Source organism: Gymnogyps californianus, chromosome 27 (genome assembly GCF_018139145.2).
Source record: "Gymnogyps californianus isolate 813 chromosome 27, ASM1813914v2, whole genome shotgun sequence".
Lineage (NCBI taxonomy): Eukaryota > Metazoa > Chordata > Aves > Accipitriformes > Cathartidae > Gymnogyps > Gymnogyps californianus.
Window position 1 is genome coordinate 3,940,763 of NC_059497.1, and position 19,457 is coordinate 3,960,219.

Consider the following 19,457-nt stretch of genomic DNA (forward strand, 5'->3'; position numbering starts at 1 on the left):
GCCCAAGCGCTGGTTTTGCTGAGCGTCTCCACTTTCTGGGGTGGTTTCTAGGATTTTGGGGCACGCGGTGCGTCTAAATCCCAGCGCCGTGGTGCATTACGTCTGCCCTGCTGGCATCAAGCTCGGGGCCAGGGATGGTGCTGTCCTACCAGTTCCCCTTATTGCTCATTTATGCAGTTATTTAAAAAAAAAAAACAACACCCGAGTTGCCTGGAGTCAGCCCACGTTGGAGCAGGACGGGGTTTGCTCTTTGGCCGCGGAGTTGTGTGCGGGGCCCCGCTCCCGGCTCTCTCCCGCGCGCTTGGGAGCGCGCGACCTTTGCCAAGGTGAGCGGGATGCGGTGCGGCCGCGTGTCCTTCCCCGCCGGCGCGGCCGAGGCCCCTCCAAGGTCACCCTGCTCCTCCTCGCCTCCCCGCTGAAAGGCGGACACGATACGGGGCTGATTAATCACTCAGCCCCGGGTGGTGCCGAGCTGCGGCCGCGGCGCGTCCCCGGCCTCTGCGCTGCCGTTGGCTCGTCCTCGCCTGAGGAACGTCCTTCTGCCTGTTAACACTTTTATTTTTAATTGCTGCTGTCGGGCAGGGGGCGGGAGGGGAGGGCAGGAACTTGTCGGCTTGGGCTGTTTGCGCTAGCGGGCTGTGAATTCCCCGGGCGGTCAGTCGGACAGTGATGTTTCAATCAGGGCTCCTGCACCGCTCCAACCACCCTGCGGGAAGGGCTTTTGCTCCGGTTTGGAGCGGCCACGGAGGCAGGATCTGACCCTACCCTGTGGTGGGGTCCCAGGGGTCCCCCTGCCTCCCTCAGCCCTGCTCTGCGGGCTGCACCCAGACCTGGCCCGCGGGTGCCAGCCTCCATCTGCCGTGCCTGGCCGGGGTGATGGTGTGCATGCCGTCCCCCAGCTGTGCCACGCGGGCAGAGGGGCTTTTTGGGTGAAGGACAGGCGTCGGAGCAAGGCTGTGCATTATTAACCCCGTAACGGCTGCTACGCACAGGTGAGCTCTCGTGGATATACCTTTGCACCACCAGAACCAGGGGGCTTTTTTATGGACCCCATTTATTCTGCCCTGGGTGTGACACTGTGACAAGGGACACTCAGCCCTGGCTCTTGGTACCCAGGGACTGATGCTTTTCCCTCCACTGGGTCCCTGACACCTCCCTGGTGGGTCAAGCTTTGCCTGGGCAGTTTGGGGACCACTTTAGCCAGGGTCCTGCTGCCTTACAAGACTTGCGTTAATGTTTTTACTGGGCTGGATACCTGGGCCACTTCCAGGAGCGGTATTTAATGCATGGAAGGGAAAACATTTGGCCTCTGACCCAAGTGCCTGTTAACAACGCCACGGTCCACGTTTCTGAGATGCCGAGGCTAAAAACAGTCCCGGTGACTCAGTCTCTCACTGGCGTTGTCAACTGACCCTGGCTTTTATTTGCCAAGTCCCTCCGCCTTCTCCTTCTCCCTTTCAGGGCTGCGTGCTCGCTGTGCAGGGAAGGCGCCTCCGGACAGGGCTGGGGTGGCTCTGGCCATCCACCTGCCTGACCCATCTCCTGCCTGACCCATCTCCTGCCCGACCCATCTCCTGCCTGCTGGGTGGGTGATGGGGAGGACACTGTTGCTCTCTGGGGTTGGTAATGGGGCCATCCCCCGCCTTTCCCACCACCCCATCCTCATCCCAGAGGGGCGTAGGCTGGAGGGGACCTCTGGAGCCTCTGGTCCAGCCCCAAGCATGGCCAACGTTGGTGTTAGATCGGGGTCTCCAAGGATGGAGGTTGCCCTGCTGCCAGGGTTTGGCCACCCTCGTGGTGAGGAATCCCTTCCTGATACCCTGGGTTGGACCCTATCCCGCTGCCCCTTTCTGGGGCTGCCAACCATGGCACCGTGCTCCTCCGCATGAAGATGAAGGACCCCAGCCTTCTTCCCACTGGGTGCCGGTGTTACCAGACCCCTGACACTGTGGGTATGCTGGCACGGCATAAATCACCCCCGTGGTGGCCTTGCCAAGTCAGGGCGAGTGCCCCGAGGGAGAGGCCGCGGGGCCGGTCCCAGCTACCTGGGAGCGGATGGGTGCCAGCCGCGTTGCTGGCAGGGTGGTGTGGCGGCGGCTCGCCGGCCTGGCCTGGGGGAGCTTGATCGGCTCAAGGTGTGCGGGGGGGTGCCGCGGTGCCCTCATGGGACAGGGGTACACCCAGCACGGGTGCAGAGGGGACATGGTGCAAAGCGGCTTTGCACAACGGGGATGCCGTGGGGGGGGTCCCCGGCGCTGTGCCAGCTGCATGGGGCGTCACACAGGCATCCTTGTCATCCTCTGGCTTTGCCATTGCCATCCTGGCTGGTGCCAGCCAGCACTGGCATCGCTGTCCTGGTGGGGACCAGCTGTGGGTGCCGGAGGGACCCACTGTGCTGCCCAGCAGCATGCGGGGCCAGATCTGGCTGCATAATGCTGGTGCTTACTCTGCATCCGCTCCGGGCACACGGAGGGTGAGGGATCCCTGCGTGCCACGTCCCCTGGAGTGACAAGGGACAGCTTTTGCCCCTCTGTGTATTTGCAGGCAGGGATGTCGCTGCAGGCAGCACTGCAGCTGCTCTGCCTGCAGCTCCCGAGGGGACGCGATGGGGCAGACCCAGCCTGGGCTCCGGCACCCTGGAGAGCCCAGTGGTGGTGGCTGCATCTATTTTTTGCCACGCTTTTTCTCAGCTCGATTGCTAACTCCTGTGTTGCAGTGAGAAAAACAAGCAGGTTTGGAGGTTTTTTGCAACTTCCCTCCCCCTGCACCCCGCGTGGCTGCTGCCGCCTTAAAAGCAGGGTCCTGAAAATGAGGAAACACGGGGCCAGCGCAGGAGCTGGGCTGGCCCCGGCAAGGAGCACGAAGGAGCTGCGACCCACTGGCCCTGGCACCCGGAGGCCCCCCCGGCCCTGCCGTCCCACGCCCAGGTAACCCCTGCCCTGTCGTCCCCCTTCCCCACGCAGCGGGGTGGCAGCAGAGCCCGTCCCTGGGCTGCGGGCACCCATAGGGTGGCTTTGTGGGTGCCCGGTGGGGTGGCAGCTCGGTGCCGTCAGAGCAGATCTCGGTCCAGAGCAAACACTGCTGGGCTCTTGGCTGCCTGGACCCAGCCAGCCGCTGCCTGCCCCGAAACAGCGGTGGGTGCTTCGCCCTGCCCGGGCTGGGGTGTGCCGGGCTCCCTCGCTCACCGCCCCCGCGTCTCTTCCCCCCCCCCGCCTCGGCATTTGAAAACGAAAAACGAGGAAGGAAGGCTCAGAGGGCGCTTGCTGCCGGTAGCGAGAAGCGGAGCTGTTTTCACTTCTTTTTTCTGCCTTTCCTTTTTGCTGCCCTCTTGGTTATCAATGAAGCGGCCCAGAGCAGCGGGTGGGTGGGCAGCATGGCCCCCACCCCGGCTCCCCTCCTTCCCTGGGCGTCCCCGCTCCCAGCTGAAGCTGCTGATTGATTTTTCCGCTCATAAACGGCCACGATCGACCGGGAAATAAACACATGCGAGGGAGCAGGGCTGGGCAGGCGGCTCCTCGGTGCAATGAGGTTGGGGGTTCTCAGCTCCGTCTCCAGGGCTGAGCAGGACATGGCTCCCCTCTTCTCCCTCCAGCTTTCGAAGGGGCGGGCAGGAGATGTGTTGCATTTGCAGAGCGTGTGTGTGTGTGTGTGTGTGCCTGTGCGTTGCAGGCAGGACAGGCAGCACGGGTGCCGCTTCCCCGTGGGCCACCCAGAGAGGGTAACGCGATCCCCTTGTATTTCGCAGGGGCTAAATCTGGAAACTGCCTTACGGCAGCTTTTATTTCTAACCCACACCTGGGCGCCGCGATGCGCTCGGGCAGGAGGTGGCAGGGTGCCGCGTGGGTGTGGGGACAGCGGCGCAGCTCCGGGTGTTTTGTCTCTTTGGGGTGGCACTGGGTGCCCCACGCTGACTCTCCACAGTGGGTCCGGTGGCAGCCCAGCCCCGCGCGTTGCGGAGCAGCATCCAGTGTCACTCCAGAAAGTACCGGCGGTTGCTGAGCAGCCGACCCCGTGCCGCCCGCTGTCGCTTTATAAACTGCATTGGCAGCCCGGGTTGCAGTGACGCTGGGCTCCCGCGGGGACAGGGGACAGCTTGGGGCCGTGCAGAGTCCTGCAGGGGACGAGCAAGGGTCAGGGCAGCTCTGGTTGCCACTGGGGATCCTCCGCTGGAGCCACCCCCGAGTGCCACCCCGGCGCGGGGGGAGCGCTTTGGTCTCTTGATGAAATAACACCCCCAGAGGAAAAGCAAGAAAGGTCCAGAAATAACCGTGTCGCTAAATAGCAGCAGAGATATTTTGAAGGGAGATTAATTCCCTGGCTCCGGCCCTGCGCGTTATCCCAGCGGTGGGTCTGGCGTGCGGTGGTGGAGTGTGGCTGGTGCCTGGGCAGCCCCGAGGCACTGATGGAGCCCACTGCTCTCCAGCACCCAGGGAGGTTTTCACTCAAAGAGCTGCTCTGGCTTTACGGTGCGATCCTGCAACGAAGTGGGATTAGCTTTTTCCCCCACCCCAAGGAGGCAGGGGCAGGGTCACGGGGTTTTCGGTGCGCAGGTAGAGTTTCCTTTAGGAAATCAGTGCGTTTTCCCTACGTTCCTGGATTGACCCCAGGCCGGTGCTTTGGGCTGCCCCACGGAGCTGGGGGCTGCAGCCGGGGTCAGGATCAGCCCGGCTCCATGGCTTCTCCTGCCGATGGTCGGCAATGGGCAGCGCACCCTGTTACGGGCAGGGGGTCAAGGGCCCACCTGGGTACCGGCTGCTCCAGGCATGGAAAAGCTGCCCTGTGTCCCCCCTGCCACCGGTCCCTGCTCTCCGGACAGGAAAGGTGGAGTTGGGGTGTGGAGAGCTGCTGGGGCTGTCCACCCTTTCCCTGCTCCCTCCTACATTCCCACCCTTCAGCCCCTCTTCTCCCTCTCCATCCCCTTCCCGTTGCTCCATCACCCACCCTGGGCCTCCTGCCACCTTCCTCCCTCCCCTCCTCTGCTCTTCCCTCTCCGTGACCGATGGGGACGTTGTCCCAGCAGTGCCTGCCAGGAAACTCAATGCCTGGGCATGCCCTGGCCGGCCGTGCTGCTCGCTCAGAGCCAGGCAAGCCGCTGCCCGTGCGCCAGGACGGACCCTCGCCGGGGTCTCCTCCAGGTGGGGACCAGGCTGGACCTGTCCCTGCTGCAGGGACGGCTCTGGCTCAGCGGGAGAGCCGCTGGGTGTGCTTTTTCTGGGATGCTAACGTCTTCCCAGGAACAACGGGCATCCTGGATGGAGCTGCTGTCCCACATGCTTTATTTCTGCCCCCCTGGACCAAGGGATGGAGGGAAGTGTCCCCAGGGTGGGACGTATTCCCCGGGGTGGGGTGCTTGCGCCGTGATGCCGGCCGGGTCCCCATCCTTTCCCACTGCCGGCTGCCTGCCTCCTGCCCGCCGCCGTCCCGCCAGGGCTGACTCAGAGTGAAAGCAGAAGCTACTCGACGTTTCGGGGGGCGGGGGGGAAGCCAAGCAGAACCAAGCAGGTTATTTTAAACCTGACCTAATTTCCCCCCTCTCCTTATCAGGCCCAGCTCTGGCCACCCTTTCCCATCCTCGTCCTCGGCAGCTCCCCTTCTCAGGAGCTTCCCGGGGGAGAGGGCAGCACTTTTGACTCCCCCCGCCTAGAATTCCTATAAGGGGGCAGCCGGGGGGGTCCTGCAGCCAGGCAGGGCCGTGGGACCGGGGCCGGCGGGGGTGAGCGGGTGCTGTGCCATGGGTGGCTACACCTGAGTACACTTCACATGACACCCTCCTGCCCCCATGTACTGGCTGCCCTTCCTGAGAACAGCCTGGAACCCCCCCCCCCCAGCTCTGCAGCGGGGCAGCTCCATCCTCACCCTCAACACCAGGTTTCCCTTCCCCAGAGGAAGCCGCTCTGGCTTCCTCCTCCTCCCTGTCCCGTCCCCCCAGCCTGCGCCCATCGAGCCGGGGTCCCCATGCAGCCACCCGCGGGTGTGCTCAGCCCTGCTGCTGCTCACAGTGCTTTGTAGGGCTGTGGGTAGCTGCTTGCTTGCAAACACGGGGGCTGACCGCAAAGTTTCCCGTGCGCAGCTTGAAATCCCTTTCCCGCTCTCCCTCGATGCTGGAAGCCCCCCAAAAATGGCCCTCTTGTGTGGCCCCTTTCCCTTTCCCCTCCCTGCCCTGGCTGTGCCCCGGCTGTGCGGTGTGAGCTGGGTTTGCAAAGCGTGGCCAGTCCGTCCACGCCACAATGGCTCATCCCATCTCCTCGTGGCTCTCAGAGGCTTTTCCTCTCACCCTGCCCTTAATATTTGGGGTTATTACATCCCCCGTGTGCATCAGCTGTGGTTTATCCCCCTTCAGCCTTGTTTTATCCGCTGTGGGCTGTCCCCGGCATCACTGGGTCCTTTTCCAGGGCTCTGCCGTTGCTCATCTCAAACATCCCCCTGTGCCCTCTTCTAAGGCCGTTTGTGACAGCCGTCTTAACGAAGCTCCAATTGATAACTGTCCCAGGCTCCTCTTCTCCCATCCCCCTTCAGATAGGCCACCATGTCTAATTAATTACCTTCCTCTTGCCGTTCAATAGCTGGCTCTTGATCCATGTAATCGTATTTCTGTCCATGCTGGCTTGATTTAATTTCCCCCTTAGGATATCGCGTGGCACTGTGTATCAGATGCCTCACCAAAACCCGGGTGTGTTGTATCTGCTGTGGCCCCTTTGTCTGCAATTACACATTGTATTTAAATAGCAAAACCCTCCAGATTTGTCTGGTTACGCTGCCGCAGAGCAAACCCCGGGTGTTTCGCTCCTGCCTGTTCCCCTGGTAGCATTTGCTTTGGGTCCTGTGCTCCACTTTCCCTCCCACCCTGTGGATGCTGTGGTCCAGACCCCCATCCCGCATGGCATCTCCCACATCCCCATCCCACGTGGGAAACCAGCCCCATGGAGAACCATCATCGTGCCCCGGAGAGCCCGGGTAGGGCAGCTCCTCTCGCCCTGGCATCCTCTCCCCCCCGGCCCCTCCACGGGCCGTCGTCCCCTTTGTACGGGGGAACAAGGGCCGGTCTGTGCGGTGCGGGGGCCTCGCACGCCTCCCCCCCGCCTCCGCGCTCGCGTGCCGGCCCCGCACAGAAGCCGCGTTGTTCGCCCCGCGCCGGAGCTGAGGTTTCGAGGCAGCCGGGCTGAGGGTTAAACCCTGCCTCCGGCTCCTGGCACCCACTGGCCTTTTCTTCCTGCTCTTCCCTTGCTTTCTCTTTCCCTTTCGCTCCACTCCCGGGCTCTGTTTTTTTCCGGCCCTTCTTGCTTTGCTCCGGTGTTTCGGAAGTTGGTGGCTCAAAGCACGCTTCAGCTGAACCCGGCGGTATGTGAGTCCACGCTCGCTGGGCGCGGGGTCCCGGCTGCTCCCTGCTCTCCCCGTCCCCCCCAGGGTGCCCCGGCTGTCCCCAGGGAGAGCGGTGGCGTGGCAGGGAGCTGCGGCAGGAGGGGAGACCCATCCATCTGGCGTTGGGGCGATCATCCTGGCTTAGTAACCGGCTGGTACGGGTGCTCCAGGATGTCTGCTCCCTCCCCGTGCCTCAGTTTCCCTGCTGCAAAATAGGCTGGTCCTGATGTGCCATGTCCTCCTCTCAGGGTCACCTCCGTGCCTGGTGGGCGCCCGCGTCCCACCCCGCTGGTGCACCATGGCGTCCCGCATCGGCCTGCGGATGGAGCTGATGAAGCAGCAAGCGCAGCAGGAGGCCGAGAGGGAGCGCGTGCAGCAGCAGATGATGATGAACTACATGCAGCAGCAGCGGATGCCGGTGGCCTCCACCCCGGCCATCAACACCCCCGTCCACTACCAGTCCCCACCGCCCGTGCCCGGGGAGGTCCTCAAGGTACAGTGCTGGGGGTGTCCCCCCCTGCCCTGGGGCCGAGGGGGTGTGGGAGATCCCTGATGGTTTGTCTCCTCGCAGGTTCAGTCCTACCTGGAGAACCCCACCACGTACCACCTCCAGAAGTCGCGGGACAAAAAGGTTCAGGCCTACCTCTCCGAAACCTACGGGAACAAGTTTGCTGCCCACGTCAGTCCCGTCAGCCACTCTCCCAAGCCACCCCCTGCCGCGTCCCCCGGCGTCCGACCCAGCCACGTCATGTCCTCCTCGGCGGGCAACAGCGCGCCCAACAGCCCCATGGCCATGCTCAACATCGGCTCCAACCCCGAGCGGGAGGTGAGGAGGTGCCACCGCGCTGCTGGGGGAGGCAAAGGTGCTGGAAAGGGCAGAGGAGCCCATTGGCACCTTACGCCTTTCCCTTTCAGTTCGATGAGGTCATCGATGACATCATGCGCCTGGATGACGTTTTGGGCTATATGAATCCCGAAGTCCACATGCCCAACACAGTGAGTCTCTGATGCGCGTTAGGAAGAGGTCAGACCCCGGGCTGCGGGAGGGAGGGAGGGAGGATGGCCTGGGGGTCCCGTGCCCCCATGCTTGCCACATATGGAGGTGGCACAGAGGGGACCTGTCCTGCCACATCCCTGCAGCGATGCCCGGGTGCCCACCCAGCCCAGCCTCGTCCCTGGGACGGGTGTCCCTGGGGCTGGGGGAAGGGAGGCAGCGAGATCTCCCTTTTGCAACTGCGAGAGCCAGTTCTTCAGCTTCTTTTCCTCTTTAATGACAGTTGGGAGCCCTTATAAAAAGCCGGAGAGACAGGAGAGGGGCATGGGGAGGGACCAAGCGTCCGCTGCAGCGCAGGGGGATGTTAGTGCCGGGAGAGGTTTCCCAGCCAGAAGCTTCCTCAGAGCAGCACCGTCTCCCGGGTTGGATCTGTATAGCAGCTTGTGCCTCCCAGTGGGATTCATCCTGCCGAGCCCTTTTCGGATGTGATTCATCTGCCCTATTTTAGATGTTGGCCGTGGGAGGGGATCAGCTGCGCCCTTTGAAGTCCTGTTTTCTTTGCTACTCTGATTATAGCTGTTTTAAGGTCCCAGGAAGACAATTACACCTGCCTGGGCTACGCACTCGCATCCCAGAGGCCAAGCAGTCGGGCTTGAACCCCGGTCCCGTGGCCCCGGATGGAGCTAACCCGCCTGTCCCTCTGGTTTTCAGCTGCCGATGTCCAGCAGTCACATGAATGTCTATAGCGGGGACCCCCAGGTGACGGCCTCTCTCGTAGGTGTCACCAGCAGCTCCTGCCCCGCCGACCTCACCCAGAAGAGAGAGCTGACAGGTACGTCCCCGGCCCCAGAGCTGGTGGGGAGCCAGTGGTGACGGCGAGTGCCAAAACTGACCGGGGCTGCCCTGTCCCCACGGGTGGGGAGGGCGGCTCTGCGGGGTGCCGGGGTGCTCCGACACCAGCCTGGGATGCTCGTGGGGCGAGACACAGCCTCGTCCCTTCTGGGTGACGTTGTGGGTCTCGGTTGCAGATGCTGAGAGCCGAGCCCTGGCGAAAGAGCGCCAGAAGAAAGACAATCACAACCTGAGTGAGTTCGGCGCTGGCTGCCTGCGGGTGGCGTGGCTTTCCCTCTCCCACCCCTGCAGCCCTTTCCCCATCACTCTTCATCCTCATTCCCCCTCTCTCTGAGCTGGGTCCCCCTGCCCAGCCCACCTCACCCTCAGGAAGTACCCCCAAAGCCCCCTGCCATGGCTCCCTCTTTCCCAGCTCTGCAAAATGTCTGCGGTGCAGGAGACACCCTGTTGTCATTCTCATTAGCACTGGGGGAAGGTCAGACCTGCCGGGGTGATGGACGGGAGCAAGGTGCCAAAGGGGTGGCCCCAGAGGTTTCTCATCCTGAGCCCCCCGACTCCGGAGGGTCTGGCCAGGGCATGATGGTGGCTCCCAGTCCCACGAGCCGGGAGCAGCAGCGTGGCTGGTGGGGGCTGCGGGACATTGAGCCTCTCCTGCTCCTGACGCCTCCTCACCGCCATCCCTCTCTTCTCACCCTGCAGTTGAGAGACGGAGAAGGTTTAACATCAACGACCGCATCAAAGAATTGGGGATGCTGATCCCCAAGGCCAACGACCTGTACGTACCAGTGGTTTCTGCGGGGCTGGGATAACTGCGGGTCTCGTGGGGTTGCTCCACCCTTGGCCCTGGGGCGGGTGATACATGCAGAGGGGCTTTTTGGTGGAGCAGGGGTGAGCAGACGTGTTGCTGGGATGCAGGTGGCAATCTCTTTTTCCATCCTGCACCGCAGGGACGTGCGCTGGAACAAAGGGACAATCCTGAAGGCATCTGTGGACTACATCAAGAGGATGCAGAAGGACTTGCAGAGGTCACGAGACCTGGAGAATCACTCACGGCGTCTGGAGATGACAAATAAGCAGCTGCTGCTGCGCATCCAGGTGAGCTTCCCTGTGCTCTTCCCTTCCTCCGCTCTGCTCCAGCCCATGAGCAGCTCACTCCTGCCCCGCCGAGGGGACGGGCAGGGGCTCTCCTCCCTCTTATGGCTGTCAAGTCACCAGGAACAAAGGCTTCAGACAAACCAGACGTCTGAGGCTCAGGTCACTGCAGCGAGTGTTGTTGAGCTTTGCATGGGTCACCGTTTCCATCCTTCACCTCTTCCATGGGCTCCTTCCCTGTGAGCGTCTCGGTCCCTCTGTCCCTGCCACCTCTGTGAATGTCCATGTGCTGCGTCCCCGTGTGTGACGTCCCCACCAAAGACCTGTGCTCTGTTGGCAGGAGCTGGAGATGCAGGCGCGCGTCCACGGGCTGCCCACCTCCTCGCCCTCGGGCGTCAACGTGGCCGAGCTGGCTCAGCAGGTGGTCAAGCAAGAAGCCAGCGGGGACGAGGGGACGCTGGAGCCGCTGCTGCCACTCCCGGACCCCGAATCGCAGCCACAACCGGCACTGCCTCCGCCACCCCAGTCTCCCTACCACCAGCTGGACTTTACCCACAGCCTGAGCTTCGACGACGGCTCCCGGGGCTTCCCAGACAGCCTGGAGCCTGGCCACAGTGCTTCTTTCCCATCCCTATCCAAGAAGGAGCTGGACTTGATGCTGATGCAGGACACCATGCTGCCCCTGGCCTCCGACCCCTTGTTCTCGGCCATGTCCCCGGAGGCCTCCAAAGCCAGCAGTCGCCGGAGCAGCTTCAGCATGGAGGATGCAGACATGCTGTGACGAGGAGCTGCTCCGACGGTGGGGGCGAGGACTGGACCTTCAAGTTTGGTTAGTGAAGTTACAGGGCACTCTTCTCGCAGGAGGAGCCTGTCCTGCCGCGCACTTGAATCTACGTAGGAGTACCTTTTCTCTATGCAACAGGGGTCTCGGATCAAGGCTCGCCGGGTACCGCCGTGTCTTTCGCAAGCTTTTTTTTGCCAGGAGCTGGAGCGGACCTTCTTGGCTTGCCGTGACGTTGGCCTGACTGCAGATTCCCCAGCCCGGGAGCGTGATCTCGGCTGCTTTGCCTTTCAGCGAAACCCTCCCGGACTGAACCCCTTCCCCAGGGTGCTGGCTCAGAGCCGGAGCGGGCAGGAGCCTTTGAGTCCCTGGGAGGAGAGGAGAGGGACGACGCTCAGAGCTTTTTGTCTGGCTTGCTGCCTCCTTGCCATCTCGCTCCGGGAGCCCATGTCCCCAACGAGTCTTCCCTGGCCTCTGAGCCCCGCGGATGCTTCACGGTGCCACATCCTTCACGGTTCCTCCTTCCTCGGAGCACCCGCTGCCTCTCCGGGTCGCAGGGCAGGAGGAAGAAGTGTTAATTGGAGCACATTAATTCACGGGGCACGGGGGATGTTCTCTGAGTGAGCTGGGTCTGAGGCTACGAATTTGGATTGATGCTGAAGGCTTCCAAAACAGCTGGGATGGGGTGTTTGATGCTCGGTCAACCCCCTGCTGTGACCCCCACCTTGTGGGGGGACCACCCCTCGGGGTTTGGGAGCACCCACCACCCCAAAACCTCGCTGGCCTCTGGACGAGGGCTGCATGGTGCCAGGCGACCTTCAGCCTCCCTCAAGACATCCCCGCAGAGGTGCCTCTGCTCCGTAACACCAAGCCCTGGCTCTTCAGGTGGAAGGACAAAGGGTTCTTACACTTTTTTTGGGGATACTTGTTCAAAGCGGCTGTCCTGCCCCACATCTGGGCGTGGAGGTCCAGGCTCTGGCTGGGGACCAGGGAATGGTTTGTACCGATTGCCAAACCTGAGCTGCTGCTCTCTGCCTTTGGCTCGCGGGGTTTATTTCTCTTCCCAGTGTCACCAGCTCGTTCCCCAGCCAGGACAGCTTGGTGATGGGGACCTGCTTTGGGCTCTACGTCATCTTCTGCCTCCTCAGCCCGGCTGGTGGCGGGGAGGGAGCTGGGCAGGGGAGGGGGATGCTGTTCACAGGGAAAATACCGCACGAATTTTTTCAGGGAGAGGAGGGAAGGCTGGGGAGAGGAGACCCCTTTGCAATCCTGCATTATAGCACAGCGTCACCCCCCCCCCGGGCCGTGGGAGCTGTGGCTTGGTGGACGGAAGCCCATGCAGGGATGGGGGTCACTGGGTGCACCCCGTCCTGGACCAAGGATGGGGGATGTCACGGGGTTGGGACTGCGAGGGGAAAGCCCAGTGAAGGAGAGACAAGCTTGCTCCATCGTGGCTGGATTTGGGATTGCGAGGTGGGGTACAGCCCCGGTGCCCCCCTGGAGAGGTGCCTGTCGGACGTGAGGGTGTGAGGAAGTGCAGAAGGTGGGAAGGAGAGGGGGAAAGGAAGAGGGAGGACATGTCAGAAGTGTCCCGGAGTGCCAGGGCAGGGCAGGGTCTGGCCGCTGCCCTGCAGGGGTGCAGGGAAGGGAGCAGAGGGGACGTCGGGGTGCCGGGCGAGGGGCACTGGGCTGTGCGCTGGTGGGTTTGGGGCTGTTTCACCCTGCATGTTCACGGGAGGCCTTGGCATCCTTCGTGCGCTGCTGTTAGTGCCTGTAAAGAGAATAATCCCCCCGGCAGGGCGGCGGCACGCCATAGGCTGTGCTGAGTACCTATAGACATGGGTGATCTGTGGACACCAGAGGGTCTGTGTGGGTGCTTCAGGGCACGCATATGAAATTCCTGGTCGCTTGGGATTATCGTGGCTATAGGGTGGTTCTCCTGGGCCCTCGCTGGTGGTAGATAGCACGTGTGGGGCTGGCTGGGATGTGCGCCCGCTCTGTGCCCTGCTCTGGGCACCGGCGGGCAGAGGACCGTCCGCTGCTCAGCACAAGACGTGGCGTCTGCCGTGGCCATGAGTAAACAGTTGTGGATTTTTTTTTTTTAATTTTTGGGGGTTTTTGTTTGTTTTATTTTTTCTTTTCTTTTTTTAATGCACTGTGCTCTGATTAAAAAATTTTACTACTGTTTTATAAATAAATGTATAAAAGAATGAACTGGAATGGAAGAAGAATCATTAAAATATATTTATTTACAACATCCCGGAGCGTTGCAGTGTGGGCTGTTTCTTCTTGTCCCGGAGGAGGGAGGGTCGTGGAGCTCGAAGCACCCGAAGCTGCTTTCCCCCAGTGATGCCACGGCCGTCTCCGAAGGTTGGGCTGCAGCAGCATCCCCATCTTGCAGGGGGGCTGCCCTGGATTTGGGGGGCTGCTTGGGGGCTGGATTTTTTTTTGCAGGAAAGCTTAGCTTGGTTGGAGGAGGGAAGCATTGCTGCTGTTCTCATTGAGCCAGTCCTGGGGTGGTTTGGGGTTTTCAGGCTGCCTCTGGAGGGGTGCCAGCCCTGCAGCTGGGTGCTTCGGGGAGGTCCACAGCTCCTGGTGCTGAGCACGGCCGGGACTTGTGAGGTGCTGACCCATCTGCTGATTGCTTAATTGGAGCCAGGCTTGGCCCCTTAATTAATAATAGTCACAAGGCCCCAGAGAGCAGAGCTGGAAGGAGCTGTGTCCCTGGGGCTGAGCACGGTGCCAGGAGTGGGGCAGGTTTGTGGTGGCTGTCCTGGTCTGCGCTGGGTGTGAGTGATGGTGGAGCTCATTGTGTTTCCTACCTGTTGGGTGGCCGCTGGAGCAGGCGTGGGGCTGAGTGGGGGCTTCGTTGCCCGCTCCTCACTGCTGGGGCTGGCTTAGCATTGCCCCTGGGTGCTGCAGAACCCCTCTGGGGGCTTGGCCCCCTGGTACAGGCAGGCTTTGGGGCAGGGTATTCCCACCTCCTGTTTGCAAACCTGCTGCAGGCTGGGGAGCCTCCTGCCCGGTGCAAGCGAGGGGAAAAATATGCTTGCAAAGTCTCCTGCTGCCCTGCCAGGCCGGGCTGGGCAGGGGGCTGAGCCCATCTCTGGCAAAACTCATTGCATGCCATGTTTGCAGACCCTGTCTGTGCTCCTCTGTGTGCAGAGCCACATGCCAGGTTCCCGCTGCCCCCCACTCCCCTCCATGACAGTGTTAAACACACACACACACACGAGAGAAAAAAAAAAATCCACCTTAAAATAGACTTCCCAGGATGGAAAATCACAGGGGCTAATCTTGGAAACTTTATTAAAAGAAGGAGGGGAAAAAAAGAGCGTGAGGCTGGGGGGGGGGCAGAGAAAGAGTAAGTAGTTTCAGACACTTTAAAAAAAAATAAATCCTTGATTTGATTTATCTGGGGAGTGTGAACACTAAATAGAGAACAACGCCTGAAGTGTGAATTATTTCCTATATTAACACAGAGAAAAACTGATAGCCTTTTCATGTCAAGAGAATAGCGGGGAGGGAGGGAGGGGGGAGAATGACATTGTTCAATCTCCGGGTTTGCTCACTCTTTATCAGGCTGAGATCAAAATTTATTCCCAGGATGAGGCCTGCGGCCCAGCTGAGGCCCTAGAGATTTTTAAGGGCCTAATTAAGAAAACAGGATGAAAATGGCGAAATAAGAGGGCAATTTACTTCTTGCAGAATAGGGAGATCAAATCAACTTATGAGCAATTAATGTGCACAAGGAGAGAATAAAGGGATGCCGGGATATGGTAGAGGGCCTCATTTTAATGACATGCTCTGGTGTTGGCATAGAGGATTACTCTGAAGGTCAGATGTAGATTGAAACGACCTTGCAGATTCTTAACCCTCCTTCCAATTAACAGAACCAACTCAGAAATGCAAAAGACTCTGGCTTGGAGCACTGTCATCCCTTTATGTTCAGAAGGGAGGGAAAAAAAAAATAAAATTATAAAGGAGAGAGAGGACGAAAGGGGGTTTCCTTCGCTTAAACAGAAGCTGCTGGAGACGGGAGCTGGGGCAGGCGGGAGAGAAGGGCTCTTAATTACAGTCTGTGAGCCACCCACGGAAAAAAAAAAATCGGTGTCAAGGCTCCAAGTGGGATATAAAAGGGAGGGAGTGCTGGCTGGGGCTGTGGCGGGTGTGATGAGCTGTGGCCGGGCTCTGCCTGCAGGCATGGACAGGACGGATGGACAGAGCAGCGGGATGGGGAGCGGGCGGCAGGTCACCGCTGCTCCTCGCGCAGCCCCTTTGCCATCGCACCGGGGGGATTTGGGGTGCTGCACCCGGGGGGTCCTCGCCTCCGTTCCACCCCCCACCCGTGACGTGCTCTCCCGGTGGCACCGCGGGTCTGACGCTGCCCGTGACACTCTTTCCCGCTGCCCCACGCAACATTGTGGCTTTTCTTTCGGGGAGAAGGAAGGAGGGTGCGAACCGGAGCGGTGCCGGCACCGGCTGCTTCCCGTGGGCCGGGCGGAGGCGTCGCGCGTGTCCTGCGTGGACAAGATACTCGGGACCGACGCGTGTCTCCGCGGGCTCCCGGAGGGGTTTGGGCTGGGTCGGGGCGGGAGCAGCGAGGCTGCACCGGGGCTGAGCAGCCACAAGAGAGAGCCAGACCCTTGCCGGAGAACCCGGGGCTCCGGCGGGGGAGCCGGCCCAGCCTCGCCCGGCCGAGGATGCGCATCCCCGGGTGCCCCCGCCGCCGGCTCCCGGTGCCCGGGACTCGCTGGCGGGGAGCGGAGTGAACCCAGCCGCGCTGCTCATGGCCCTGCTGCAGCTTCGGGGTGTAGGAACCACCCCGTACAAAACGCAGCTCTCCCCAGTAGCTGATGCTGGGGTTTGCTGGGCCCCGAGAGCTCATAGAATCGTTTAGGTCGGAAAAGACCTTTCAGATCATCGAGTCCAACTTTAATTCAGCGCGTTGTACTGGGGCTGATGCCCTCTGCAAGCAAGAGCATCTCCCGCTTGTGCTCTCAGCCTGCCGCCAGCATCCCCTCGCCGGGGCCACTGCAACCTCTGAGTTGGCTTTGGTAAACCCAGGAGGGTTAAAAGCAAACCGGGACAGGCAGAGGTGCTGAGCAGCTCCTGCTCTCTGCAGGCCCTGCGCTCAGCACCTCCAACAAACCAACGTGCTGAGTTTTTAATCTCCCTGTGTATAAAGTGCCAGTAAAAGCTGGGAGAAGGGAGAGCCCCTGGAAGAGGCTGGGGGTGAAGTGGGCTGGAGAAGAGCAGAGGGGCTGCAGGCAGGGGCTGTGCGAGCAGGGGTGACGAGCACGGGGCGAGCACCCGCGCCCAGCTCGGAGGCTGAGCTCTGGGTACCGCGTTCTCCGGGAGGATGCAGCCATGCCCCCTTGGGCTGCTCCATGCGAAAGGTCTTAGGGCTGGTTTGGTTCTGTTGTTTTATTGTCAGACTGGACTTGTCTGAAAACAGATATCTGCGTAAAGAGAGCTATGACTTCCCCAGCGCCATCCTTTAGGTACCGCTGTATAGACATGTTTCCAATCCCCCTCACAAATGCTGTTGCAGGTTGTTTCTCAAGTCCCAGAGAATTTTCTACAAAAAGTGTTCTTGGGGAGGGGAAAAAACCTTTAATGAAACAGAAGATGGGCTTGATCCTGAAGCAAGAAGGAACGAGCACAAGCCAACCCAGCCCTCGGCACCTCTGGAGCGAGACGCTCACCCGAGCAAGGCAGCCCTTCCCTGGATACTGGAACAGAAGAGCAGTGCAGAGGCAGCAAGAGGAGTGGGAGATGGCTCGAGGGGCTTCCCCTGCTCCACCCCAAACCTTGGGCTCTCTGGGCCCAAGGCATCCCCACGTGGCTCCGTGGCATCCCTGGCGTGGGACCGACCGGACCTGCAATCTGGAAGCCATCCCCTGTCTCGGTGCTGGGCTGTTGCTGAGTTTTCCTTCTCCCCCCGTCTCCCTTCATTTCCTTTCTGGCTCTCGCTGAGCTCCTTCTGTGGTTTGAGCACTTCGGCTACTCCTGCTGCTCCTTCCCCACCTGAAGCCCTAATCCTCCGCCGGTGACGTCACCGGGGGTTGTTGTGGCAACGGTTGGGATGAGGTCAGGAGGAAGGGATGGCTTTTTCAGGTGGGGGAATAGGCAGCACGGCCGCCTTGGCTTCGAGAAACTGAAGCAGCTCTTTGCAAGTAAATCTTTGCATGTAATAAAGAGGGAGAGACTGGAAAACCTCTGATGCCTGTCCAGAAATTGCTTCCAAAGAGAAGGGGCTAGGTTGGTCCCTGGGTGAGTCCCTGGCTCGGAAGGGTTACTCCCTGGATGCATTTGGCCTGTTGTTTTTCCGTCAGCAGCTTTTTAAAGCTATGGGGTTGGGGAGCCCTTTGGACCGTGCATGGAGCCCTTGCAGACAGTTTAATGGCTGTTAGGATTTCTGGTGCCTCGGCGGGAGCGGCTGTGTGCTGTAAACCAAAGGGCCAGGAGAGCTGGGGCTGAAGGATGGTGGGTTGCTGGTTGTGAAGAGGGGTAGACATGTGCTGGAAAAAAGCCCTGGGAAGAGGAAAACGAGGTGCAGGTAGAAAGCCGCTCCCTCATGGAGAAGGACATGGAGAAGGTTCATGCCTCAGTTTCCTCACACCCAGGTGATGACTGCAAAGGCTGACACAGGGGAGGTGACCTGGCCCTTGTCACTGAGCCCCTGTGGTGTAGGTGGCAGCTCGCGTGGAGCAGTCATGCCGGAGCAGCCCATTCCCCATGGGACGCAAACTCCCCAGGCTTGAGCCCCGTGGAGCAAAACCCCAGCTCCCGGCTGGCTGTGCGCAGCACCGCATGTCGGATTCGGCTGAGACAAACTGGGGTGCTGGGAGAGGCTGTGTTCTGCCTCCTGGGCGATGGGTAGAGCAGCAGGAATTTGCACCCCCAAGTCTCTGCCGGAGCCAAACGGCCCCGCTCCGCTGGCCCTGGCAGGGCTGGGACTTCTGCCAGGGGGAGCTTTGGCCCGGGATACCCGATAGACTTGACAGCAGCCGCCCAGCTGGATTTTCCATGCCTGACACTGAATTTACAGTGCCGGATGCTGGAGCAATTGCTGGCTGGCTTGTCGTTCAAGCATGGACTTGCTGAGATCAGAGCAGCAGAGCCCTGTCCCTGCAAGCACATAAAGGGGACAATGGGCACCCGGAATGAAAAGAGCAGCGGCTGCAGCAACAGAAGCCCAGGGAGCAGCGGTCCCGGGGCCCACGGAGGTGCTGGGACCCCAGGGAGGCCCAGGCTGAGACAAGCAGTGCCCCGTTTGTCTCGGTGTTTAGAAACCCCGTTGGAAATCCAGTCCTCTTGTGCTTGTTGGGCCGTACGGACACCCCAGAGAGGTCGCTGTGGACATGCTGGGATCCCTTCTCCCACCAAAAGCTGCACCCCAAAGTGCTCGGCAATCTGCCTTCCCAAGGATGCTCTGCCTGGGAGCCACCCCGCATCCTGGTCCTGGGATTTTCCTCCCAGCTGGGAACTGGGGACCACAGGGACCTTGGGAAAGTGGGATTCCTCGTCCCGAGCCCCTTCGGGGTCCTGCTGTGGATTTGTCCATCTCCCACGCCGCCATGGAGTCCTTTTACCTCTTCCCCCCCACTCCAGCGCTGGTTTAATCAGCTCATAGTTTTCATTTCATGCCTTTCTCTCTCTCCTTTTTTGAGGGGGCAGTGAAATTTATACAATATTTAAGCAGCATAGTGGAGTCCTGGAAGATATTATTAATGTAAAAGGGACAGGCTGGAAATGCACTTGAACCTGGTTACAATTAGAGGGTGATTTTTCTAAAGGTCAATGAATTCAGATAATATCCACAGGGGGGAAAAGAAATTTAATACCTTTTTAGTGAATTAATTAATTATAATATTATATCGGCTTGGGGTTCTTTTCCAGAGTGATTAAGGGAACGATCTGTCTTCGGAGAGGCTGGGGGAAGTCAGTGAGCGAACGAAAGACTGACAGAGGGAAGGGAGAGAGGGGGAGAGCTGGGGAGAGTTTAATGGGAGAATAATGGAGCCTTTTCTTTCCTTTAAAAACTTACTGTATTTCCAGGCCACATGATCCCTGCCTGCCAGGTCCAGACCCTTTCCTTGCAGTCTCTCCAAAGGCCGTTGGAGGGATTATTTTGTATTTTTACCTTTCCAAAGCAGTTTTGGATGCTTTAGCATCTCAAATGTCGGACACCATCTCAAATGTGTGGCAACCCCATCCCTGGTGCCACCAGCATTGTGCCCCAGGGCTGGCAAAGGGGTTCTTGCCGGGTCTGTGCATGGGGACACGGGGTCCGCAGGAGCCACGGAGAGCTGTGGCCTTGGCACGATGCTGCTCCTGGCCCCGTGGAGCCCCGCGGCCCCAGCCCTCAGTGGT

The 19,457-nt window shown here is 60.4% G+C and overlaps 1 protein-coding gene across 2 annotated transcripts; it reads left to right on the forward strand.

The window, feature by feature from the left end:
* Window positions 1-7,615: 7,615 nt before the first annotated feature.
* Window positions 7,616-11,078, forward strand: TFEB (transcription factor EB). Of its 2 annotated transcripts, XM_050911499.1 has the most exons (8): window positions 7,616-7,852; window positions 7,931-8,185; window positions 8,275-8,355; window positions 9,065-9,185; window positions 9,382-9,438; window positions 9,905-9,980; window positions 10,153-10,300; window positions 10,638-11,078. In XM_050911499.1, exons 1-8 carry the CDS (start codon window positions 7,658-7,660, stop codon window positions 11,076-11,078), a joined length of 1,374 nt encoding a protein of 457 aa, XP_050767456.1. In that variant the 5' UTR covers window positions 7,616-7,657. The 2 variants fall into 2 exon arrangements, with proteins under 2 accessions (XP_050767456.1, XP_050767455.1); XM_050911498.1 differs by lacking the exon at window positions 7,931-8,185 and having other exon boundaries at window positions 7,639-7,852.
* The last annotated feature ends 8,379 nt before the right edge of the window (window positions 11,079-19,457 follow it).

Bases quoted from the DNA above. Each gene is read 5' to 3' on its own strand.
- TFEB (XM_050911499.1), top strand. From the start codon at position 7,658: ATGGCGTCCCGCATCGGCCTGCGGATGGAGCTGATGAAGCAGCAAGCG. The intron at 7,853-7,930 runs GTACAGTGCTGG...GTCTCCTCGCAG, and splicing joins TGCCCGGGGAGGTCCTCAAG to GTTCAGTCCTACCTGGAGAA. The intron at 8,356-9,064 runs GTGAGTCTCTGA...TCTGGTTTTCAG, and splicing joins AAGTCCACATGCCCAACACA to CTGCCGATGTCCAGCAGTCA.